Source organism: Oryzias latipes, chromosome 23 (assembly GCF_053564925.1).
Source record: "Oryzias latipes strain Hd-rR chromosome 23, Olatipes_Hd-rR_3.1".
Lineage (NCBI taxonomy): Eukaryota > Metazoa > Chordata > Actinopteri > Beloniformes > Adrianichthyidae > Oryzias > Oryzias latipes.
The window spans coordinates 26,647,216-26,672,354 of record NC_136259.1 but is presented as its reverse complement, the minus strand read 5'-3'; the positions used below and the strand labels follow the sequence as shown (position 1 = coordinate 26,672,354).

At 48.9% G+C, this 25,139-nt stretch overlaps 2 protein-coding genes across 3 annotated transcripts; one reads left to right on the top strand and one right to left on the bottom strand.

The window, feature by feature from the left end:
- Positions 1-9,670: 9,670 nt before the first annotated feature.
- lta4h (leukotriene A4 hydrolase) lies at positions 9,671-17,263 on the bottom strand. 2 transcript variants are annotated; one of them, XM_078942116.1, is made up of 19 exons: positions 17,116-17,263; positions 14,223-14,353; positions 14,025-14,145; positions 13,588-13,656; positions 12,228-12,332; positions 12,091-12,143; positions 11,942-12,014; positions 11,701-11,841; positions 11,596-11,619; positions 11,440-11,510; positions 11,261-11,372; positions 11,041-11,185; positions 10,863-10,966; positions 10,692-10,762; positions 10,548-10,602; positions 10,384-10,479; positions 10,220-10,302; positions 10,048-10,152; positions 9,671-9,929 (listed from the first exon to the last, which is right to left on the bottom strand). In XM_078942116.1, the coding sequence occupies exons 4-19, from the start codon at positions 13,636-13,638 to the stop codon at positions 9,791-9,793; spliced, it is 1,428 nt and encodes a 475-aa protein (XP_078798242.1). In that variant the 5' UTR covers positions 13,639-13,656; positions 14,025-14,145; positions 14,223-14,353; positions 17,116-17,263; the 3' UTR covers positions 9,671-9,790. The 2 variants fall into 2 exon arrangements, with proteins under 2 accessions (XP_078798242.1, XP_004084996.1); XM_004084948.3 differs by lacking the exon at positions 17,116-17,263 and adding an exon at positions 14,836-14,982.
- Positions 15,087-25,012, top strand: dennd6b (DENN/MADD domain containing 6B). Its single transcript, XM_004084947.5, is given in 21 exon segments — positions 15,087-15,362; positions 15,978-16,016; positions 16,086-16,128; positions 16,199-16,305; positions 16,373-16,453; positions 16,525-16,630; positions 16,710-16,789; positions 19,640-19,702; positions 19,770-19,825; positions 19,896-19,954; positions 19,957-20,017; positions 20,092-20,187; positions 20,267-20,361; positions 22,352-22,417; positions 22,480-22,544; positions 22,608-22,697; positions 22,784-22,837; positions 22,898-23,007; positions 23,092-23,194; positions 23,270-23,344; positions 24,776-25,012. Coding segments are annotated over 21 exon segments (1,848 nt in total). The 3' UTR covers positions 24,899-25,012.
- The last annotated feature ends 127 nt before the right edge of the window (positions 25,013-25,139 follow it).

Sequence of the window (25,139 nt, the reverse complement as noted above, 5' to 3'; positions counted from 1 at the left end):
GAGACGGCTGAGTTTGCTTTACTGGATAAATGGTGGGAGATGGGGAAGACCCAGATCCGTGCTTTTTGTCAGCAGTACACCTCGCATTCTACAGCAAGATTGATGTCCACTGTTTTAGCTCTTCAAGATGGAAGTAAAACTATTGAGCGGACTCTGTTTGTTGGTCGTGATGCCTCAGCGGCTGACGATCTTCACCTGAAACAGCGTGAGCTCTCTCATCTTATGGAGGAAAGGGCTGAGGGGGCCCTCATTAGGAGCCGATACCTCAGCCTCAAGGATATGGATGCATCCAGCTCTTATTTTTTTGGCTTGGAACAAACAGCTTGCCGTAGAAAGCAAATGTCCTGTCTGAAGTTCCCGAATGGAGAACTTACAACTGAACGCCGTGACATGTGGAACTGTGCCTTGGATCTTTACAGGAACTTTTTCTCAGCTGAGGACTGCTGCCCTGAGAGTACTGCGCTGACCTTCTGAGCGGCCTTCCTCAACTCAGTGCTGTAGACCGAGAGTCTGCTGACAGGCCCGTAACACTGGATGAGCTCTCAGATGCTTTACAGGGTGTGGCCCTCGGACGAGTCCCGGGGTTGGATGGACTAACCGTGGAATTCTACAAACACTTTTGGGATCTACTAGGACATGATTTCCATAAAGTGGTCTTGAGTTGTTTCTCTGTGGGCATGATGCCTACTTCTTGTCTGAGAGCTGTACTGTCGCTCCTCCCCAAGAAGGGAGATCTGGGCCAGTTAAAGAACTTTCTTTCTTGGGTGAAATTGCTCTTTTACTGGTGTTTGGTGAAGGTTGGTGGCGCTCTTAGTAGACCTTTTCCAATGTCTCGTGGTATACTGCAAAGCTGTCCTATTACTGGGCTGCTGTATGTTTTGGCCATTGAACCTCTCTTGTGTAGACTACGATTTAAGATGAGCAGGGTTTCTTTACCAGGGTTGGGGGATGTGGCTTCATCTCCATTGGTAGTGAGTGCCTACGCCGACGATGTCACTATATTTTTGACCAATCAAGATGATGTCACCGCCCTTAGCGAGTGTTTTCAGATCTATGCCAGGGTATCTTCTGCCATGGTTAATTGGTCGAAATGCACGGCCTGCATGTTCGGGTAATGGGGGGAAAAAAACATCTCCTACATCGCCTGTAGATATAGTTTGTACCACAAGGGGTTTAAAAGTTCTTGGGGTTTATTTGGGTACAAATGAGTTTCAGATGAAAAATTAGGATGGGATGTTGGACAAGGTTTGTGCTAGGTTGTCTAAATGGAAATGGTTGCTACCTCAGCTGTCTTACAGAGGACGCGTCCTGATTGCAAACAACCTAGTGGCCTTGATGCTCTGGCACAAACTGCTGGTTCTCTCCCCTCCTAAGGATCCACTCACCAAGGTGCAGCGTGTGCTTACCGACTTTTTTTGGAACAGTAAACATTGGACACGAGAAGCTTCCCTGTTTCTGCCGCTCTCGGAAGGGGGGCAGGGATTAGTTGACGTCACAGACTGATGGCCTTCAGACTGCAAACTGCCCAGCGGCTGCTGTATCACAGCGGCATGCGATGGCTCGACACTGCCAGAATCCTCCTAAGAAGAGCTGGGGGTCTTGGCTATGACAAGCAGAGGACATCTAGATTCAAGCGGTCTCCCTCCTTTCTATAGTTCAGTTCTTAAAGCCTGGAGAGCTCTAAAGTTTACTCGGGCTCAGGCTGCCACTCCTGGACTGTGGATACTGGAAGAACCCTTGTTTTTTAACACTCTGATTGACTCTTATCTCCTGAACTCGTACTCAGTTAGATCAGCATTGAGAAATGTTGGCTGTGTGAAGCTGGCTCACTTCTCTCACCCCTGGAAGCCATGAGACAACGGGTTAGTCTACGTCCCAGGCTCCTAGCTAAAGTGGTGGATGACCTCATGACATCTGTTCCTGCTCAGAGGAAACATTTTCTTCCAATTCCCAATGACGGCTGGACTGGTACCTCGCAACCTCGCATTATTCTTTTCCGTCCTTGACTGTCTCCCCGAATGTGGAGGATTGGACAGAGGATGAGGACAAACTGCTTGCCTTTGGTAATGCAGGAGATGGGGAGTTTGAGACCATGGCAAAGAAGACACTACACCACGTGCGTGAAAGTTCGACATTTGCAGTCATGGACATAGATGCCTCCAAGTGGACTAAGGTTTTAGGAACAAGCCACACTCCAAAAAGACGCTGGTGGTCTCTGTACAAGCTGCCTGTTGAAAAACGCGTAGCTGATCTCCAATGGAGAATTGTACACGTTGCCATAGCTACAAACAGATAAAAGCACACTTTGCTCCAACTCAATCAGACGGATTTGAATTTTGTGGGACATCTGAAACTCTGGCAGATTTGGTAATGGAGTGTAACAGGCTAAGGGGTTTGTTCACAGTCTAGGAAGACTGGTGTCTCAGGCTCGGGGAGGTGTTCTCCTTCCCATTGTTCATTTTTGGTCCCAAATATATGGCCCAAAGGAAACATGTACACACCATTCTCAATTTTATTTTTGCAACAGCTAAACTCGCTATCTGGTTAACAAGGAAAAATTGGTTACTCTGTTGGTTGTGTGGATGTTCCCTTTATGATTTTTTTCTCTTCTGAAAAGTCATGTGAATGTTGAATTTGCTCATTTTATGTTGACCGACGACCTTCAAAAGTTCAAAAGTATGTGAGCTCTGGAGGGTGTTCTGTGTTCTATCAGGGAGGATAACAACATTGACGGATTACAGGCTACATACTGTTTTTTGCTCCGCAATGGGGTCCCTTTAGGTTTTATTTTTCTTTTAACCCTTGTGCTATCTTAGATGACCCCCCCTTACTTTGACGTGTTCTTCCTACCATGACAAAGGTGGATAAAGGTGGAAAGATTTCATGTAATCCATGGACACCAGTGAAGATCACAAAATGTTGAAAGAGCCAAATTGGACGAAAAAAACAAAAAGCAAATCTGTCTGGAGCCGCATAATATTAAAAGCCCTATTTAAGCCTTATAATGAAGGCAACACATGCAATATGTATCTATATTAGCTATATTAGCCTGCTATCAAAATGACTAGTTGGCTACAAATACATAATTATTAAGGATTAAATGTTTATTTGCTCTGCAGTGCATTCTGGGAGAACGACGCGTCACGTGACTGCTCTGTTGTGCAAGTTTAACTTCATTACAATATCAATGATTTAGTTTCATTGCTTTGATAAAATTAAAGAAATGTAATAAAGAAATCCGATTTTTGATGTCATTTTTATTTTGAGGATTCAAACACAAACCCATAAAATGGAACGTGCGTGACGACGTTCCCCATGACAGTCAGCTGGAATGACAGAACAGCTTCAAGCAGACTTTCATTCAGCTCCTTTAGCTGGCTTGTCAGTCATATCCACCAAAACGTGCAGCTTTTAGAGCCACTCTCTTCCAGTTGTGGGTAGTTCAGGTCTTTGCTTTTCAGGAATGTTTTCACGTGTTCTAAACAGACGACAAAGACGACAAACGTCCCCCCTGGACAGCCATCGGACTGTGTTGTGTAGCAGGAGATCAGAATATTTGCTTTCTACTTCATCAAGCAATGCACGGAACCGATGGTGGTTCGATTTCCGTCAGCCACCTGCCTAGCGGTCCGCCGCCCTGCTGGTAGAAATGTGTGTCGCAGGCTATGACGCAAATCTTCGTTGACAGAAATGTTGAAATTGTAGTGGCGGTCATGTGCATTTTAGGTCTGTTAGCAGCAGGGGATTGTGGGATGCGGTCTCCTGATCTGATTAGGGTTCAGCAGGAGCGTTTCTGTTTGCCCACGTTTCTTTTCATATGGCAGTTTTGTTGTTCCACCTTAGTTTATTCTTCCTGTTATGTTGTTTCTTTATGTTGCACCATGATTGTGGGAGGGGGAGAGGTTGATGACCCCTGTGCAATGTTCAATGTTGTGTGTGTTCATAATAAACGGGCTTGAATGGCCGGGAAGAGGCTGCGCTCTCATCTTCTCTTTCCGCCCCCTCCTGTCAGAGACTGTTTGGTGTCGTGTGGTGTGTAGGACACCGACAGTTTTCTAGCGCTGCCAGTTGATTGACAGCTCAACATTTTTGACAGTTTGGCTCCTGTTTTGTTCGCTGCAAGTGACGTACCTGCCGGATGTTACAATATTTATTCTACACATTCTCACAGCATTGGAATACCTTAAGAATGTTTGTGTCTTGTTTTTCCTCCTACAGAAACCATATTAAAACAAAAAATATATTTCTCTCCCCCATCTTTTTACATTTTCAAACATTTTTGAAAATGCTCCAGGGAGCCACTAGGGCAGCGCTTAAGAGCCGCGGGTTGCCGACCCCCGGTCTAGTGGGTCTAGATGACCCCATTCCCAATGTTTAGTGGGCCTAGATGACCCCACTCCCAATGTTAAGTGCCTAGGATAGCACAAGGGTTAATGTACAGTGTGTCTTTATTTTAATGTGATTTATTAAAGTAGTGTATTGTAAATCTCTAAAAAAAAAGTCCTAAATAAAAAGCGGTAAAGTGGGATTCTGTGGGTTTTGCTCAGAAACTGGACCACATTTTAGTGTGAAAGGTTCCACGCCTGATCCAGACCCTGTACTGTAGTGTAGGAAGTAAATCTGAATACTTCTTTATACTAAATAGGAACATTTGAAGTTTGAAATTGTAGGAAATAATCAGTCGCTTTGAGATTACTTTCCTTGCGTGCTCAAAAAAGTCGAGAAGAAGAAACCAATGGACTCAGCCGGATTAAAGATTAACAAATTTATTTCCCTAACAAGATTTCTAAAAACAGAGTAAAACAAAATAAAACAGACATCCGGGTTCCCAGTTTCAGAGCTTGCACAGCGCCAAATTACCAGCGTCTTAACGTGCCAGCCTGATGAGAACAAAGAAAGTTCCTTGAGTGCAGACTTTTAAACAGGTGGTCAGAGTCTCCTCCTCTGGAAGCAAGATGGCTGCTGTATCTCCGCCTCTGGCCGATCGGATTGGCCGGTCGAAAAGTCTGCCCACTTCCTTCAGTCCATATTTGGAATTACAGCATTTGGTACTGGCTTCCTGCTTCAGACGTCCAGGGGGTTATTTCACAGACAGACATCTGTCCGACCACAAACTGTGTCCCCATGGGGGTCCAGCACAGTCGCCCGGATCCTTCTCCGCAGGCAGTCAGTCCCAACTCTTTGTCCTTCTCATGTGAGTTGGCACCTTCAGGGGTTCCCACCCATTGAATCGAATCCTGGAGGCAATTTAATTCTGGTCCATGTCAGATCTGCAGCTGAGGCTTCCAGATGGTCTTAGAAGATCAAAGACCGTTTTCTCCTGAAGGGGGATGAGTTCGGAGCTGCAGCATCAAAACCTCTTTACATATGCAATTTTCAGGAAGTCCCTTTTAAATTCAAATGGCTGGAACCACACACAGTAAACCTGAAAGAAAACCTTTAATGAAATAAAGATGAGATAAAAAGCCTAAGAGAAATAAGGACCACAAAAAAATATAAATTCCTTCAGTTTCCCTCTCTTGACCTCACTTCGTGAGGTCACACAAAAAATAAAAACAGATTATCACATCATGCAATCAAAACAGCTGTGGTCTCGAGCCCTCACAATCTATAGCCGAACCAATGTGCACTTCAAAGGTGTGGATGATCTATTCATAAGTGTAGGAGCGAAAACCTGTCAAAGCTTGCATTAACCATCTTTAAGAAGCGTTCAGTTGGACAGGAAAAATTCTCGCCACGGTCCCGTGCCCCATCGGCGACCATCCCTAAAGATACTTATGCTTCATTAGATATTTGGCACATTGGCATTTACAGAGAACAAGACATGAAACAGTAAAGACAGAAAAATAAAACATTCAAAGTCAAATTCAAAATTTAAAAGTCAAAATATAAAAGTAAAAAGGTAAAAAATACAACAAAGATAACACTTCCTATCAAGAAAAGAAAACACCTAGAATTAAGGGAAATAATGGAGATAGGTTAAACAGAACAAACTCACAGACTGATTTCCCAACCAAGGTGGTGAAAAGGGATCACTGACAGGTAACATTGTATACTGTCCGTACTCCCGAACCTTTTCTCCCAGAGCCTGCTCTATGAGGCGTGTCATAAGGGTCCTAAGGCAGGGAATACAACAACAACCACAGAGTGTGAGAATCGCTGAAAAAACTGCTACTGCAACGAGAACGGAGGAGACTAAAGTTTTCCATGGACCAAACATTTTCAGCCAGTCATCCCACATAGATGTTTCTACACCTTAATGTTCCTTCATTTTGTTATTCAATGTGTAGCATTGCCACACAAATATAGGATTTTCATTTCGCTGTTGGGAAAAAAAAATACTTTCCAAATTATCCACCAATATTAATGGTCCAGTATGTCATTAAGTTTCCAGGTGAGCACATTATAATAGTTTGATTTGTATTTGGTTTTGGATTATGTTTTTGTGGACTACAAATATGGCGGCCAAGAGACTTCCTGCTGGTGACTTCCGGTCACTCAGGTGTGTGGCTGATGACAGCTAATGACAGCAGAAAAGAGAGAAAGATGGAGCCAAGCAGGAGGAAGGGGAAACAAACTGGCTGGGGTGATGTTTGACTGCCGCTTGAAGGATGGATTAAAGCAACGGATGGTTCTATGGATTAAAAAAGCTGAGGAATATACCGGAACTTTCTGCCACACTTCCTAAGGTCTTCCTTCAACAGAAAGTCTCACGATTTCCATCACAGCTGATCCGGTAAGAAGTCGTTGACCATCAGAAGGCGAACGGAGCATCACAGGCCCCACTATCTTTGAGACTGCTTTGTCCAGAGGGACAAAAGACGCCAAAGAAACTTTAGAAACTTTAAAGTACTGTGTAAATAAGAAAAAGACGGTGTAGTTGGGTGGTGGTTTCTTCTAAAGGTGAAGTTGTAAGTATATGTGTATATTTCAATATACCACCATTACCTGGGAAACCTCATTGTGTTGGAGTTGTTTTGAATAAATGGAGAAAAGGAATCAAGCACATTCAGATAAAGAAGTAGATCCCTGATTAATTTTTTTGTAAATACTCTCATTTAATGCTGAGTGTTACAAATGTGCGCATACCTTCAATAGCCACTGTCAATTTTCCATCAGACTGTGTATTGTTGGGGATAAAAGGAAAGGTTGACCAGTACTGTTAACACGGAAAGTGAAAAACAAATCTGAAACAGTAAAATTAGAAATTATTCTGGACCACTGTTGAGCCTGGGATGTCCAACCAAAGGTACCTTTCTTTTATTTTTATTTTTTTTTAACTTGTCCTGTCCAACAGCTAGGCAAACAGATGAAAGCTGAGGGCCTCTTGTGTTGGACATATTTTATTTTAACAAGAGGGGTTATTAATCTTCAGACAAACCAAAGGTATGTCTGAATAAACCCCTTTTGTAATTGAGGCCAAACTTTATTAATTTCAATCATGTTTGAAAATCTTTGGTGTTGGACCGGACGGAAAAGGAAAGAGGGGAAGAAGAGAGAGGGACGTTAGAGAGATGGGGGGGTAGGAGGGTGATAATAGGAGGGGAAGGGGGGTAAGACCATGAAGCAGCATAAAGCAACAAGTTTACTGGTTGTTAATCATTATGGTACGGTTCAAATGTAGTACAAAAAGGGCGGGGCCTGTTCACACACACTCAAATATTATCAACACACCTGCTAGCTGCAAGAATGTCCACATGTCAACATGTACACCAAACAGATAGTGTTCACGAACGCATACCTATGCTTTTAAACCAACTAGTGTGAAATCTTTCATTCATTCAATCATGCAAACTATTAGTGCAAAGGTGAGCTAACACCTGTGCTCAGGTGAGTGTTTATGTTCTTCTAAAATGGATGGTGGAATGTGAAAAGAAGGAGGAGGAGCGCCCAGCCACCCCCACACCCAGACCCCTGCCGCAGCAGCAGCGGCAGCCGGAATTCCCCCAACGCCATACGGGAACAGGCAGGGAACAACCGCCCCCCGGGCGACCAAGACCGCCACCCAGGCCAGGGCCAGCCGGACCGCCGCGAGGCCCCCAGAGCCAGAGAGCAGGGAGGCGCAGAGGGAAAGAGAGCGCCGCCCCAGCCCAGCCAGGAAAGCAGCCCCCCCGCCGCGCCGGAAGAGCCCAACGCAGGGCCCCACCGGAGAGGGACGCCCACAGCCCCAGACGAGCACCCCACCACCACCCAGGAGTTCCGGGCATCCCCCCGCCCCGACCCAAGGTACGAGCCAGGACCCCCCAAGGGAGACCCGCTCCGCACTCCAGGCAGCCACCCACCCGGCCCACGGTTGGTCCAGGTAGGAGCAAGGCAGGGGCCCGCCGCCCCAGCCCAGGAGGGGGGAACCCCGGGGAAAAAAGGGCGGCCCACAAGGGGTGTTATAAATATAGCCCGACCAGGCTCGGCCATGTTGGAAGTTTGGCGGGGCCCAGCGCCCAGGGGCAAGGACCAGGACCCACCCCCCAGGGACACGAACACCCCCGGCTCAGGTGTAATATGAACCCCCCCACCGTGCGGAGAGAGCACCGCCGGGCCCAGGGAGCCGGCACCCAAGGGACATGGCCGCCATCGCCAAGGGGCCCGCACCCCCCACCAGGGAAGGGGTAGGGGACAGATGGACCCAGGTCCCACCTTCCTTGTAAAATGTGTGTGCGTGTATGGGTGTTTGTATGCATGTGTGTGTGTTTATGTTTGAATGTATATATTGAAGGGGGAGGGGTGTGTGTACTAAGGGGGGTGCAGTTAAAATTGGCGAGTAGGGCACTAAGGGGACATCTCCTGATTACTCACAGTGATGTCCCCTCACCCTCCCCACCAAGGGGCCCTAAATGTCTAAGGTGCGGTTAAAATTGGCGGGTAGGGTGCCAGGAGGACATCTGCTGCTTGCTTGCAGTGATGTCCAAGCACCCCCCCTACCAAGGACCCTACATGTCTAAGGCCGCTGCCCCCCCCCCCCCCCCCCGAGCAGGGCCCCCCGCCAACCCCCCCCAGCACAGGCAAAGGGACCACCCCCCCAAGCCAAGCCAGACCACCACAAAGGTACCTTTCTTCCAAGATGATTCTGCTGTGGATCTAAATATAGATCCCCATCCTTCATCCCCTGACAATCCTCGGATGTACCAATGATAACCCTGCCACTCACTTGCTGTTCCCCAGTGATTATGTTTAAAATTCCCCTTTGGTGCTATAATCAACACATCCATTGTCTGATTAGAATTGTAGCAGAAATAAGGGAATCCTACAAAATATATGGATAGTATATAAAAGCTTAACTTCAAGTATACTGCTTCATTTGTAGTATAGACTTGGGTCAGATTAACTATTTATAGATTAACTACTATTTCATTGTACTACAATTATAATTTAATTGTAGTACAACGAAATAGACTATAAGCACTACACACTGAGTCAACCTCACAGTCGAAGCAGTTCAGCTGTGTGGTTCTTGTGCTTCCTTTGCCCCCCCTCCCTCCCTCATTTCCTGTTGCCTCACAAACCACATCCTGTCAGTCTGAACTGAGGTCTTAGTCTCAATAACACAAGTTTAAGGACAAACAAAGAACCACACGATTCGGTTCTTCCCCAAGTTCTGAAGAAAAGATATACTCGGTTCATCCTCCTGCAAAACAAAGCTCAGTTCTGGTTCCAGTTCTGAAGAACCACACAGTTCGGTTCAGCAAAGATTTTATTTCTGCTCAAAGCATTTTTTGTTCTTACAGACCCGTTTGAAACCAACAATTTTGACCCTCCTGCTGGTTCTGTTGGTCCCACATTAGAGGTTCTGGTCTCACTGAGCAGTGGTGCCACTGACATCCACCTTCAGGTCCTTGGCAACCAGTCCTGCAGTGACCGGGTGCATGGCTGTCCGGTGGGCCGCAAACACTTGAACGGCTTCGTCTCTGTACTTGTTGAAGTTGAAAACCTCCCTGAAGGACAAAAATAACTTTGGGTCAAAAGGTGTGGTTCAGGATGGAGATCAGCAGAACCACATGCAGGAGGTCAGGTCCAGTCACCCAAGACCAGCATTTGGTTCTGAATTCATACCTAAAGAGCGGCCGAGTGAACTTCATCCTGCCCTGCTCGGTGGCCATTTTCAGCGCCAGCGGAACCGCCTCTTCCCACTTGGAGCGAACACACAGCTTCAGCCACCTGAGAAGAGATCAACCAATCAGCAGTGAGCATGGTCTGGCTGTTCAAATGGATGCCACAGACTCACCTGAAGCGGATTTCAGAATTGGTACAAGTGTTGAGACCATAAACCTCCTGCATCTTCTTCACATGAGTCAGAGGGAGCGGGTTCTGCAGGACCAACAGGAGAACAGTCAGAACGCACGAGTAGCAGGACTGTCGTGGACCTCAGCCTCTACAGGGCGGCCGTACCTCATGAAGCAGCAGGGACAGAAACTCGATGAGCTGGTGGGAAGACAGAGTCTTCACGTCGGACTCGCTGAAGCCGTCCAGGTCCTGGTCTCCGGCCTGAAGCAGTGGAGAGAACTCAGACGGATGCTCCATGAGAGCAGACGGGGATCAGGTGCAGAACTTACTTTGGTCCACCTCTGACTCAGAGCAATGCAAGCATCGGCCAGCGTGGTGTCATACCTGAAACAGCAACCATTACGGTTCAGAACCATTTCATCAGAACTGAGGAGGCTCAGGAACCAGACGGAGGTCTGGCTGGACCCACTTACTGAGGTTTGACAGGAGGCATCCCAGGAGTGAACATCCAGGCGTTCCAGTCCACCCGGTTCAGGGCCTCTGCCTGAGAACAACAGCACACTTGTACTTGGAGCAGCTCAGTCTGAACCAAGCCCAGAGATTCTGGTTCCCCCTCATATAGCACCTTAGCCCCCCCCACAAACCTGGTCCTTGAAGTAGGTGAACAGGTAGTTCTTCCAGTCATCAGTGGTGACGCTGCCGTACGCATAGAGCTGAATGTACGACTTCACGAAACCCATGAAGACCTCTACGGAGACACAGAACCATAACGGGTCAAACAGAACCTTAGAGGGGGGAAGGAGCTTCAGAGACAGGTGTTACCTGGTCCTCCCATCAGCTCCTCCAGGTGGTACAAGAGAGCGAAGCCCTTTTCGTACGGCACAGAGGAAAAGGCATCGTCTGGGTCGACGTCCTGAAGACTAGGAACCAGGTTGGTCAAAGGGTTGTTGGGTCCAAAGGTGTTCACCTGAAGGACAGCTAGAACCAGTCAGAGTGGGAACCTCCCACATTCCCACCTACAGAAATCTGAATGGGTTCTCACAGAGTCCTGCAGGTCCTTCCAACCGCCCATGGCCTTAAACTGCCTGAACTGCTCGCCGTACATTTGTCTGCCGATCATCCTCTCCAGGTAAACCGTGTGACCTTCGTTGAGCCTGAAGCAATGATGAGTGTCAAACGCAGACCTGACCCCAGGGCCAAAACTCACCTCTGTGCTTTTACCAGAAATGTTCCCAGGTTTTGTTGGTGACCAGGTTCCCTGTCCAGCTGTGGGAGATCTCATGGGCAATTACCTGGATGACATGTGGACAAGCATGAACGCACCTGGATGATTATCTACAGCAGGTGTGCGCTCAAGCGACTCTGCAATGTACTCACAGTAGACAGAGATTTGTCTCCAGCCTACAATGAACCAGAAGGAAACAATGGTCACACGATTGGTCACATGACTCTGGTGGGTCAGCTGACTCAGCTTAGATTTACCAGTAAAGTAGGCGTGGCAAAGGTGAGGCAGGGGTTCTCCATGCCGCCGTATGGAAAAGATGGAGGAAGAACCAGAATGTCGTACTGACCCCAAACATACGGTCCAGCCAGATCCTCGGCTGTCTTCAGCATGGTTTCAGTCTGATGGACAGGTAGACAACCACTCAGGTAAGTTCATTAAACAGTTACTCAGAAAGTCCAACCCCAGGTGTGTCTCTTCCCAGTGGCCTCTATGATGCACCTCAGAGAACTCGAACGCTGCTTTATCCACAAACTCCTTCTCAGACCAGACTCTAGACCTGGGGCCGATCTCCCTGTGGACCAGACAAAACAGCTGTCACCAGCACAGGTAGCACCATGACACCAGTGCACAGGTGAGACACACGGTACCTGCTCTCCAGAGCTCCAACAACAATGGCAATGAGATAGGATGGCATCGGCACCTAAAGTCAAAGGTCAAAGAAAGGGCCGTCAAACATCAAGTAATGGTGTCACACACAACAAGTAAAGGTAATGCCGACGCCTACCGGCTGCCGGAACCTGTAGACAATACGACTGCTGTCCTCAGGGTCCTCCTCTTGACCATCCCTCACAGCACTCATCACTGCCACCAAGTCCTTAGGGACAGACACCTGAGACAGGTAGAGAGACACCTGAGAGAGAGAGACTGAAGACGGGTAGAGAGAGACACCAGAGACGGGTAGAGAGACACTGAAGACAGGTAGAGAGAGACACCTGAGACGGGTAGAGAGAGACACTGAAGACAGGTAGAGAGAGACTGAAGACAGGTAGAGAGATAGACACTGGAGACGGGTAGAGAGACACCGGAGAAAGGTAGAGAGAGAAACCAGAGACAGGAAGAGAGACACTGAAGACAGGTAGAGAGAGACTGAAGACAGGTAGAGAGAGAGACACCGGAGACGGGTAGAGAGACACCGGAGACAGGTAGAGAGAGACACCTGAGACGGGTAGAGAGAGACACCTGAGACGGGTAGAGAGAGACCGGAGACGGGTAGAGAGACACTGAAGACAGGTAGAGAGAGACACCGGAGACGGGTAGAGAGAGACACCGGAGACGGGTAGAGAGACACTGAAGACAGGTAGAGAGAGAGACACCTGAGACAGGTAGAGAGAGACACCTGAGACGGGTAGAGAGAGACACCTGAGACGGGTAGAGAGAGACACCTGAGACGGGTAGAGAGAGACACCTGAGACGGGTAGAGAGAGACACCTGAGACGGGTAGAGAGAGACACCTGAGACGGGTAGAGAGAGACACCTGAGACGGGTAGAGAGAGACACCTGAGACGGGTAGAGAGACACCGGAGACGGGTAGAGAGAGACACCGGAGACGGGTAGAGAGAGACACCGGAGACGGGTAGAGAGAGACTGAAGACAGGTAGAGAGAGACACCTGAGACAGGTAGAGAGAGACACCTGAGACGGGTAGAGAGACACCTCAGACAGGTAGAGAGAGAAACCGGAGACGGGTAGAGAGACACTGAAGACAGGTAGAGAGAGACACCAGAGACGGGTAGAGAGACACTGAAGACAGGTAGAGAGAGACTGAAGACAGGTAGAGAGAGAGACACTGGAGACGGGTAGAGAGACACCGGAGACAGGGAGAGAGAGACACCTGAGACAGGTAGAGAGAGACACCAGAGACGGGTAGAGAGACACTGAAGACAGGTAGAGAGAGACTGAAGACAGGTAGAGAGAGAGACACTGGAGACGGGTAGAGAGACACCGGAGACAGGTAGAGAGACACCGGAGACAGGTAGAGAGAGACACCTGAGACGGGTAGAGAGACATAGAGGGAGGGGAGGCAGATTTTTCTGGTAGATTTCCCATTATTCCCCTTTGTGTGGGCTGACTAGGTGTGCTGGTTACCTGGGCGTAGTAGGTGTGCTTTACTGATGGGGTGTCCTGACAGGGGACCATGCTCCTGCAGTGATGAGCCTGTCAGACAGAACACAGGGTTATAATCTGTGGACTGTTGCACTGCTGGGTTCTAGAGTCGGTTGGGGTAAACAGCACCAGAACTATACACGGTCCAACACAGACGACATTCTTTTTGGACATTTCTGCATCACACAATTATCGACAGGAAGGTGGAGCAACAGGAAGTCATGGCCTCCGGTTAAAGGTGAAGAAAGAGGGCGTCGGTCTGAAGACCAGTTCCACATTTTGATGAAGCAACAGGTGAAAGAGGAAGAACCGTCCGGAGGTGAAACTCTGAGGTTTGGGTTTCAGCCTCTGACTCGGAACAAATGTTCTGCTACATCAAACTCTGCGGCTCCATCCGTGGGGCCACAGGTGATGCTCACCTGACACTGGCTGAACAGGTAAGGCTGCTTCTTCCCAGCAGTCTGCTCAGGTGTGAGCCACTGCAGTGCTGATGCAGACGGAGACGTCTCATACACCACCTGGACGATGACATGCTGCCCCCTGATTGGTCCGTGCAGAAAATGTCATTAGGTCTACTCTGAAAGTTCAGGCGAAAGGCACAGTGGGCGGAGTCTCACCTGGACAGGTGAAAGGGAAGCGTGATGTCCAGCTGTGTCCCCTTGAAGCTGTGTTTGGAGGCTAAAGTAAAGCGAGCAGGCTGCTGGTTGGCCGACACCGACACGACGTTCAGATCTCTGGTGTCCAAAGTCTGCAAAAAAAACCACACACCTGCTGAGTCAGCACACCTGTCCTTCAGCCAGAGTCCAGGTCTGAAACTCTGCCCCTAGATTTTCTCATTTCAGGATTGAGTTAACGTTTTGGATTCAAGTCCAAATGCAGCCGAACTTCTAAGAACCGGACGGGTTCTCTTTCCTCACAGATCCAGGGTTTAAGTTAAAACGATCAAGTGACCACGTGACCTGGTTTACAGAGTGGAGATCAACCTGATGGATCGAGCTTCCAAACGCAGCTCGGTTCGGTTCTTGCTCAATGACACTTCGACAATTTGACTGGGACCTCTGAGTGGGGTGCAGGAGCCGCTGCCGCACAGCCCTGGAGAGGTCACTAATGCTTTCTCCAGCTGATTGGAAGGCGCGTGAGTGGCGGACATCAGGTGCACGCGCGCCTGGACTTCAGAACCACGCTCGGATCATCAGATCAGGACCAAAACCAGAACCGCCAGTTAGTTACCAGTAGAGAAAAGTTGTCCTCGAGCGCCTCCACCGTGAGCTCCACGGTCCCCGCGATCACGCGCCGCCGGAAGTCCACTCGCAGGTGCAGGTTCAGGTGTTTGGTGACGCACCTGGAGGGGGACGAGAAGGAGCAGGGGTCCGACATGCTGACCGTCCGGTAACCCAGCACAGAATGAGAGGGAGCTCCCGCCGGCTCCCCGGAACACGAGACACTTCCGCCGGCGCCCCTTCAAAATAGAAGGCGAACACATGCTTTTGTTTTGGAAAGATCGTCGCTCCCTAACTGAAAAAAAAATGACGTCAGACGTTTTCTCCTTTTTTTCTGAAGCATTCTCCATCGGGGGCTGTCCGGAGCCCCTCCCCTTTCTCCGTGAGGCGCGCGGCGGTCCAGACCCGGTCACGATGAATCTGCATGACGGTCCAGGTCCTCACGGCGAAGGAACCGGCACGTGGACGCGCTTCTCGCGCTGGCTGGAGTGCGCGTGCGTGGTGACCTTTGATCTGGAGCTCGGACAGGCCCTCGAGGTGCGTTAGCTTAGCATGACCGTTTCTCGCGTGCAGGTTTTCATCCTGGGCTCAGACATGCGCATTAAAGCCCGCTTTAGAACCTCAGAACATCCGTCTGGTTCTGAAGCTGCTGCATGTACAGACGGGGGCCCAAATGCCCCCCTCCTCACTGCCAACCTACTAGTGGACGAGTGTCTGCCGTGGGACCTGGAAGGCTGAGGGTTCATACCGCAAACGGGTTCCTGTTCCTGACCCAGTTTTTATGGTCAATCTAGAATTTATGGTCTATCCATCCATCCAGTCATCCATCCAGTCATCCATCCAGTCATCCATCCAGTCATCCATCCATCCATGCAGTCCTCAAGTCACCCATCCAGTCATCCATCCAGTCATCCATCCATCCAGTCATCCATCAAGTCATCCATCCAGTCACCCATTCATCCATCCATCCATCCATGCATGATGGATGAGGGCGGGGTTAAGGCAACCCCAGCCTGTTTTTAAGGTCCAAACTCTGTAATATATGGTTCTGTATGAATAAGACATGTGGTGACTGACAGCAGAGGGTTTTTGGAGTGCCCCCCTCCCCCATCCTGTAGCCCCGCCCCCTGAGTCTGTGTTTTCTGCTCGCAGCTGCTGCATCCGCCCGACGCCCGGTTAACGGAGAAAGAGGTGATTGTTGATCAATAACCCGATCGATGCTCTGATCAGACTCTAACCGTATCTGTGCTCTGTTGTCAGAAAACCAGCATCTGTTACCTGTCCTTCCCCGACTCCTACTCAGGTGAGTCCAGGTAACTGGGCGGCTGAGCAGGTGAGCTGTGAGGTCACGCGGTCTTTGTGTGATTTTCCAGGATGCCATGGCGACACGCAGTTCACCTTCAGGTTCCGTCAGTCTGTTGGCCGCAGAGGCTCCAGCGCCATCGACGCCTACAACAGAGACGCCCCCGCCAGCCTGCAGGTAAGACCACTCACCTGTTCACCGGTCAGAGAACAGGAGGTCCTGATGCTGAGGTCAATCTCTCCAGTTGGAAGCTGCACATTTCTTTGGATACGCCTACTTCCGCCAGGTGAAGGACACCTCTGTGAAGAGAGGCTACTTCCAGAAGGTGACTCACCTGTTTGCTCACCTGTGATGTCACTGCGGAGTGGTCATGTGACAATCTTGGCTGTTTTTCAGTCTTTGGTGCTGGTGTCCAGGCTGCCCTATTCCATCCTGTTCCACTCCATTCTGCAGATCCTCGCACCTGAATTCTTTGAGAAGCTGCAGCCGTGCCTGGAAACAGGTGAGCTCGTCCTGCTAGCATCATCACCGCCAGCCAATCAGCTTTGAGGATTTCTGCTTTACTCCTGTCCTCTCTGCAGTTTGTAATGAGATCGACCAATGGCCAGCTCCCACACCTGGAGTCACCCTCAACTTACCTGTGATGGGCATGATCTTCCAGGTCAGTCAGGGGGGCGGGGCTTAACAGGCCCCAGTCATTCAGTGTAGAAGGACTGAGGAACAGAAGCAGCAACTCACCTGTCCTTACCTGACTATAGGCATGACTTCAGGTCATGTGACGCAGACTTCCTGCAGCCCGGGCGGGACGTCCCTCCCACCTCACGACCTCCTGCTGTAGTTCCTCCACCATCATGATGACGAGTGGAGGAGGAAGAACTCTGAAGTCTGACTTTGTTCTTGTCACCAGCACAGAGAGGAGAACGAAAACACAGAAAGGTTCTGTCAAAGAACGCTGTTCAGAGGGTCTGATGCAGGCTAAGACCTCACCTGCAAGCTGGAGGAGGAGCTTCTCAGGTGTTGAATCAATCAGGAGGCCGCTCCTCACACCCAAGGACCCCAACGTCCTGAGGAGACGAAGGTTCTTGTGAACATTCCTGAGACTGAGGAGGAACTTCAACCAGACCAGCTGGATCTCCTGTGTGTTCAGAAAAGATAGAAGGAGATTAAGGAGGAGAGATTGGAAGCAGTTTAGATGTTGGTCATGAAGGGGATAGAAGGAGGAACAGAGGAGGTGAGATCCTGAAGGAGGGGTTAGAAGGAGAAGAGAGGGTCAGGGAGGAGGACAAGTCTGAAGATGGAGGATGAAGGTTGTCCGTGGTTCTAGCCTGCAGGTAGTATGTGAGCTGGAGAAGGAGAAGCGTTGGAGGGAGATGGATGAGGAGATCCAGAGGGAGGAGGAGGTGATGGAGGCGTTTGGCATTCCGGACAGGAACGCAGGAGAACACAAAAGCAGAACAGAGGAACATGGAGAGGTTCTGTGTGGCATTTAGGGTTGAAGTGAACAGGCTTTTTTTTTTTTTTGGGGGGGGGGGGGGGGGGGGTATTTTGACTGGCGTGGTTGGGCTGGGGCTGCACTCTCTTTCCCCCCATGCCTCCCTGCTCTCTGGCTCTGCGGCGGTCCTGCCGGCCCTGGCCTGGGAGGCGGACGTGGTCACCTGGGGGTCGGTCATCCATTTTAGAAGAACATAAACACTCACCTGAGCACAGGTGTTAGCTCACCTTTGCACTAATATTATGCGTGATTGAATGAAATTTCTCACACCAGTTGGCTAGTAGGCATAAGTATGCGTGTGTGAACAATATCTGTATTGTGTACATGTTGACATGTGGACATTTTTGCAGCTAGCAGGTGTGTCTGTAACATTTGAGTGTGTTTGGACAGGCCCCGCCCCTTTAAGATTTGTATTCTATCTGAACCTTACCGTAATAAACATCCAGTAGCTTGTTGCTTTATGCTGCTTCATGGTTTTATCCCCCCCCATGATGACCCTCCTATCCCCCCCTCTCTAACGTCCCTCTCTCTTCTTCCCTCCTTTCCTTTTCCGTCCGGTCCAACACAAAAGAATTTCAAAAACAATTAAAATGAATAAAGTTTGGCCTCAATTCCAAAAGGGGTTTATTCAGACATACCTCTGGTTTGTCTGAAGATTAATAACCCCTCTTGTTAAAATAAAATATGTCCAACCCAAGAGGCCCTCAGCTCTCATCTGTCTGCCCAGCTGTTGGACAGGACAAGTTAAAAAAAAAAAAAGAAAAGAAAATTATATTTCAAAACAGAACATTTTAGAGTTTTTAGGTTCAAACTTTTGTTTTCATTTTAGAGTCAATTGCACCAACGGCTTTATGTACCTCATGTAAAACATAGAGAAATGCTGCATTCATGTGGAGTTTGAATGATGGAAGAATGACACACAACAAACACCACATGGATGCTAGAGCGGGGCCCCAAACATTTTCTACTGAGGGCCACAATAAGTCTGTTTCTCTCAACTTCTTTTCTTTCTTTTATTGTCCTATAATGAAGTTTAAATAATTCATGATCCTTTTAATAAAATTAATAACACTATTTATGAAATAAAAAAATGAGCAAATAACTGTGATTTTCAAAGACAAAAAGTCAAGAAAAAATATACTGATATGTTATAAAGAAGAAACAATAAATAGTGTATCCTCTGCCGTCGTAATCCTAATAAAGACTTTGAGGCTGCATCTCCTCACATGTCTCACAGTTTGTGCAGCTGTTCTGTGTCCTGCATGTCTGTCTCTCATCCAGTGATCATGAAAAATAACTAATTTCTGTGTCTTCTGCTGCAGCTAATCATATTTCTGTGTTACCTTTTTACCAGAACAGAGTTCCTCGTTTATTGCAGGAGTTGCGTTAAAAATAACCGTGATCAGTGAAATCCATGGTCTGATTCCAGACGTTTATGGCAGTAAAACTCCTCACTGCATAAATACACTTTTTCTCACACAGACATGAACATTTTCACACTTTTCTCTGGTTTAAATTCTCAAACCTTCATAGTAATGAGGTCCAGGATCTTAGATTGAAAACAAAGATCTGATCGATCACAGATTTCTGATCTGAAGAGCTCCGCGCTTCTTTACAGGAGACACGGCTTGGAGGAGATTGATTGACAGGGTCTCCAGCCAATCAGGACACACCTGATTGTTTAAAAAAGCTGTTTAAAAAAAGCAGCAAGATCGCTCTAAAAGAATGAGCTTAACCGGGAAAGATGAACTGTGACGTAGAAAAGGAAGACTGTCTGCTGTTCTGTTTGACAGAGATGTTAGATTTTTGGAGGGTTTCAGATCGGGACACAGACTGCAGAAGAGGGTCTTGATCGTGATCAAAATAAAAAAACATGGGTCTCTGATATTGTTCAGTGGGACGGACCAAACATGGAGGCCGTAGTTTGCCCACCCCTGTTTTAGGAGGTTCTTCCAGACCCACAGCTGCTGTCAGACACCTGAGTCATGTGACCCACCTGTCTGCTGTTTTCTTGTTCAGGTGAGGATTCCCGCCAAAGCAGACAAACTGGGAGGAAGTCCTCTGAGACAGACGGCTGCAGAGGTCAGAGCTTCTCCACCTTCTTCAGGCTCTGCAGGTTTTGATGTTGATGAAGATTCTCTCTCCTTAGAACCTCATACCGGTTCCGACGCTGCTGCCGTCCGTCCATGAACTGGACTTCTTCAGGTCAGCCCCCCATGTTCCTGCCTCTGTCATAGAGAGGTCTTCCTCTCAGCTGCATCTGTGCTCCTCTCAGGTGTTTCCAGTCGGTTCTGATCCACCTGCAGATGCTTTGGGAGCTGGTGTTGCTCGGGAACCGCTCATTGTCATGGCGCCATCTCCAACGATTTCTTCTGAAATGGTGCTGGCTCTCACTAGGTAACTGAGTGGTCCACGGTTCAAGTCTTACTGTTCAGGAACAGCAGCTTCTGATGTTTGCTCGGTACCATCAGGTCAATCAGTCCGCTGAAGTTCTGCTGCGACTTCCGTCCTTATTTCACCATCCATGACAGCGAGTTCAAGGAGTACACCACCAGAACACAAGCGCCGTGAGTCCCCAAAACCCGCACAGCGCCTATAAAGTCCACCTGCAGTCCTCACACCTGTCTGCACCTCCTCTGTGTTCAGGCCGAACGTGGTCCTGGGAGTCACCAACCCGTTCTTCATCAAGACGTTCCAGAGCTGGCCACACATCGTACGACTGGGAGACGTCAAGATGGACGGTAGATTCCGCCGTTTGCTACCGTTCTGCTCTGAGAAAGCACCTTCACACTTGAGGCCCAGTGGAGTGTTGTAGTCTGCCTGTTTGTTGGGCTTCTGAGACAAAAAAAGCACGCTGTAAACACGCTACCTACATGACAACAGCCCGCTGTAAACACGCTACCTACATGCCAACAGCACGCTGTAAACACGCTAACTACATGCCAACAACACGCTGTAAACACGCTACCTACACAACAACACTACGCTGTTAACACGCTACTACCTACATGACAACAGCCCGCTGTAAACACGCTACCTACATGCCAACAACACGCTGTAAACACGCTACCTACATGCCAACAGCACACTGTAAACACGCTACCTACATGCCAACAGCACGCTGTAAACACGCTACCTACATGCCAACAGCACGCTGTAGACACGCTACCTACATGCCAACAGCACGCTGTAAACACGCTACCTACATGCCAACAGCACGCTGTAGACACGCTACCTACATGCCAACAGCACGCTGTAGACACGCTACCTACATGCCAACAGCACACTGTAAGCACGCTACCTACATGCCAACAGCACGCTGTAAACACGCTACCTACATGCCAACAGCACGCTGTAGACACGCTACCTACATGCCAACAGCACACTGTAAACACGCTACCTACATGCCAACAACACGCTGTAAACACGCTACCTACACAACAACACTACGCTATTAACACGCTAACTACATGACAACAGCCCGCTGTAAACACGCTACCTACATGCCAACAGCACGCTGTAAACACGTTACCTACATGCCAACAACACGCTGTAAACACGCTACCTACACAACACTACGCTGTAAACACGCTACCTACATGCCAACAGCACGCTGTAAACACGCTACCTACATGCCAACAGCACGCTGTAAACACGTTATCTACATGCCAACAGCACGCTGTAAACACGCTACCTACATGCCAACAGCACGCTGTAAACATGCTACCTACATGCCAACAGCACGCTGTAAACATGCTACCTACATGCCAACAGCACGCTGTAAACACGCTACCTACATGCCAACAGCACGCTGTAAACACGCTACCTACATGCCAACAGCACACTGTAAACACGCTACCTACATGCCAACAGCACGCTGTAGACACGCTACCTACATGCCAACAGCACACTGTAAACACGCTACCTACATGCCAACAGCACGCTGTAAACACGCTACCTACATGCCAACAGCACACTGTAAACACGCTACTTACATGCCAACAGCACACTGTAAACACGCTACCTACATGCCAACAGCACGCTGTAAACACGCTACCTACATGCCAACAGCACGCTGTAAACACGCTACTTACATGCCAACAGCACACTGTAAACACGCTACCTACATGCCAACAGCACGCTGTAGACACGCTACCTACATGCCAACAGCACACTGTAAACACGCTACCTACATGCCAACAGCACGCTGTAAACACGCTACCTACATGCCAACAGCACACTGTAAACACGCTACCTACATGCCAACAGCACGCTGTAAACACGCTACCTACATGCCAACAACACGCTGTAAACACGCTACCTACACAACAACACTACGCTGTAAACACGCTACCTACATGCCAACAGCACGCTGTAAACACGCTACCTACATGCCAACAACACGATGTAAACACGGTACCTACACAACAACACTACGCTGTTAACACGCTACCTACATGACAACAGCCCGCTGTAAACATGCTACCTACATGCCAACAGCACGCTGTAAACACGCTACCTACATGCCAACAACACGCTGTAAACACGCTACCTACACAACAACACTACGCTGTTAACACGCTACCTACATGACAACAGACCGCTGTAAACACGCTACCTACATGACAAATCATGCTGTAAACACGCTGCCTACACGTTATAAACACGCCACCAACACATGACATGTGCCACACGCTTGTCTGGTGTAGCTCATCAAATATCGTCCTGCAGCTGACCTACCGAAGCAGGTGAAGGTGAAGAAGTCGTCCAAACTAAAGACTCTCGACACCAAACCAGGTAAGAACAAACTCACCTGAGCCTCTGCTCACGTCTGCTACCTGATGCATGTGTCTGCACAGGTATCTACACAGCCTACAAAACCTTCCTACACAAAGACAAGATCCTCATCAAGAGACTGCTGAAGGTGAGCAGGTGGACACACCTGGGTGGGCGTGGCTTCATCTGAAGTGTTTATGCGGATCTGCAGGGCATTCAGAGGAGGCGGCCGTCGGAGGCGCAGAGCGCCATCCTGAGGCGCCACCTGCTGGAGCTGACGCAGAGCTTCATCATTCCTTTGGTGAGCGCAAAGAGCAGGTGTGGTGGTTCCTCCCACCTGAGCAGACGCACATGACAGAGACCTGAGCCCTGTGCTCTGTGTGGCAGGAGCGGTACATGGCCAGCCTGATGCCCCTGCAGAGATCCGTGACCCCCTGGAAGGTAAACAGCAGGTGCAGCATCCCGTCCTCCGCAGAGGTTCTCAGGTGTGTTTGTGCTCAGACTCCTCCTCAGATCCGCCCCTTCGTCCAGGAAGACTTCCTGTCCACGCTGGAGCATGCAGGCCCTCAGCTTACCTCCCCGCTCAGAGGGGACTGGGTGGGTTTGTACAGGTGAGTCCGGTGGTGTCGTCATGTGTGGTCAGTGAGTGATTAGCCCCGCCTCCCATCCTCTGGTCCATGTCCCCCTGCTCTCAGAAAGTTCTTCAGATCTCCCAACTTTGATGGCTGGTACCGTCAGCGACACAAGGAGATGATGCAAAAGCTGGAGAGCCTCCACCTGGAGGTGATCTGTGATGCGGTAAGCCCCGCCCTCCCTCCCAGCCGCGACAGCTGATTGGTCTTTTTGTCCTGACTCTGAGGCGTCTCCCCTCAGGACCTGCTGGGATGGACCAGGGACAAATCTGAGGTGGAGATTGTGGACCTGATCCTGAAGCTCAGAGAGAAGCTGGTGAGTTTCTCCTTATGACACCTCCTCCTCCACCTCCTCTCCCAGTCTGCTCCAAAATCAGGTCAGGAGAAAGCATGACCTCCCCACCAAAGTCAAACCCGGTGACCCAACAGAACCGGGCTGCTGTCTTCCAGCCGCTTCTGTGGCTGCAGGGTTGGACGATCTACGGCCCGTGGTCCTGATCCGGCCCGCCTCCATGCTTGGTCCGGCCCCTAAACAATATCAGAGACCCACATAGAACACGTTTTAGTCCACCGTTCTGCAGTCTGTGCCCCGACCTGAACCCTCTAAAGTCCCTGTCAAATCAGGAGACGGGCTTCCTTTAGTCGGGGTTCTGAGAAGAACCACACAGGAGATGAGAGACGTCTGCAGAAGGTCACAGCGCAAAGCTGCCTTCCCGGTGGATCCAGTCTGCTTTTATTGGTCGATACCATGAAAGCTGGTCATTCAATCAAGCAGAACAGGAACATCATATCTTGTGTAGTCAGAACTTTTCAGTTATTGTTTTTGAACTGAGACCATCTGTTGATAATAGCCTGTAAGTAAATGATAATTACATGATCCTAACACCTTTCTACGGCACAGCTCATCTTTATGCCTCTTTTTCTTTTTTTTTTCCAAAAGTGCACCTTGTCCTGTGTGCTGATTGGCTGGAGACCTTGTCAATCAATTCTGCCGAGTCAGAAATCTTTGATCGCGATCAGGTCTTTGTTTTCATTCTAAGATGCTGGGCTAAATGTCTATGAAGGCTTGAGAATTTAAATAAGAGAGAAGCGTAGAAAGAGTGCAGAGGAGTTTCTCTGCCAGAAACGTCTCCCTGGATTTCATTTTAGAACTCCTGCGATGAACGAGGGAATTCTGTTCTGGAGAGAAATGCTGAGCTGCTGCTTTTCTCATTCTTACTGGATGAGAAACAGACGTGCAGGAATCAGCTGCTCAGTTTGATCCCTGACCCCCTCCCCCCCTCCCCGGACCATGACGGCAGAGGATCCACTAGATTGAATTTCTTTGACAATCACAGTTATTTGGTTGTTTTTTATTTGGTAAATAGTTTTATTGAATGAATTTTTAATGAATGACTGAAACTTTCTTCATGTAGCACTTCCTTCAGGGGAACCATCAAAATAAAAGACTGAAGTTTCAAATGAGAGGACAAAGGTTCAGGGCCCGCTCTAGCATCCAACATTTGTTTTTCCTTCTTCCCGTCATTCAAACACCGCTTGAACGCAGCATTTCTACGTTTTATAGACGTACGTCAAACGGCTCTAAAATGAGCAGTTTAGAGACAAAAACTCAGAAATGTCCCGTTTGAAATGAATTTAGTGTCCACACGTCTTTGTGCAGATTCTCTCTCTTCTCCACATCTGCCCTTCAATTGAGTTTTAGAACGGAAAGCTTTGCCCTCACCTTTCTACTTCCTGTTCCTTTCAGATTAAAGCTCGCAGACAGCAGCTGCCGGTCCAAGACGGAGTCTTACAGAACCTGGACACTTTCATCAGAACTTTGATCGGATCACTGCGGGACAATCTGCATGAGGTTTTTGAAACGGGCTGATGGTTTCTGGACCCGCAGAACCGGGTCGCCGCTCTGCTGTTGGACAGATGATCCCCTGAAGTGTTTACAGAACCTGGAGGCTGTGAAGGTCCAATAAAGTCTGAACCACCCTGACATCTGTATGCATGAAAGCTTGAGAAATGCTCAGGTTGACCCAGTCCCTGTCAACCAGAACCAGAACTTGCGCTTCCCCTGCTGGATCTGTTTCCTGATTGGCTGCACATTCCTTTCAGACGAGCTT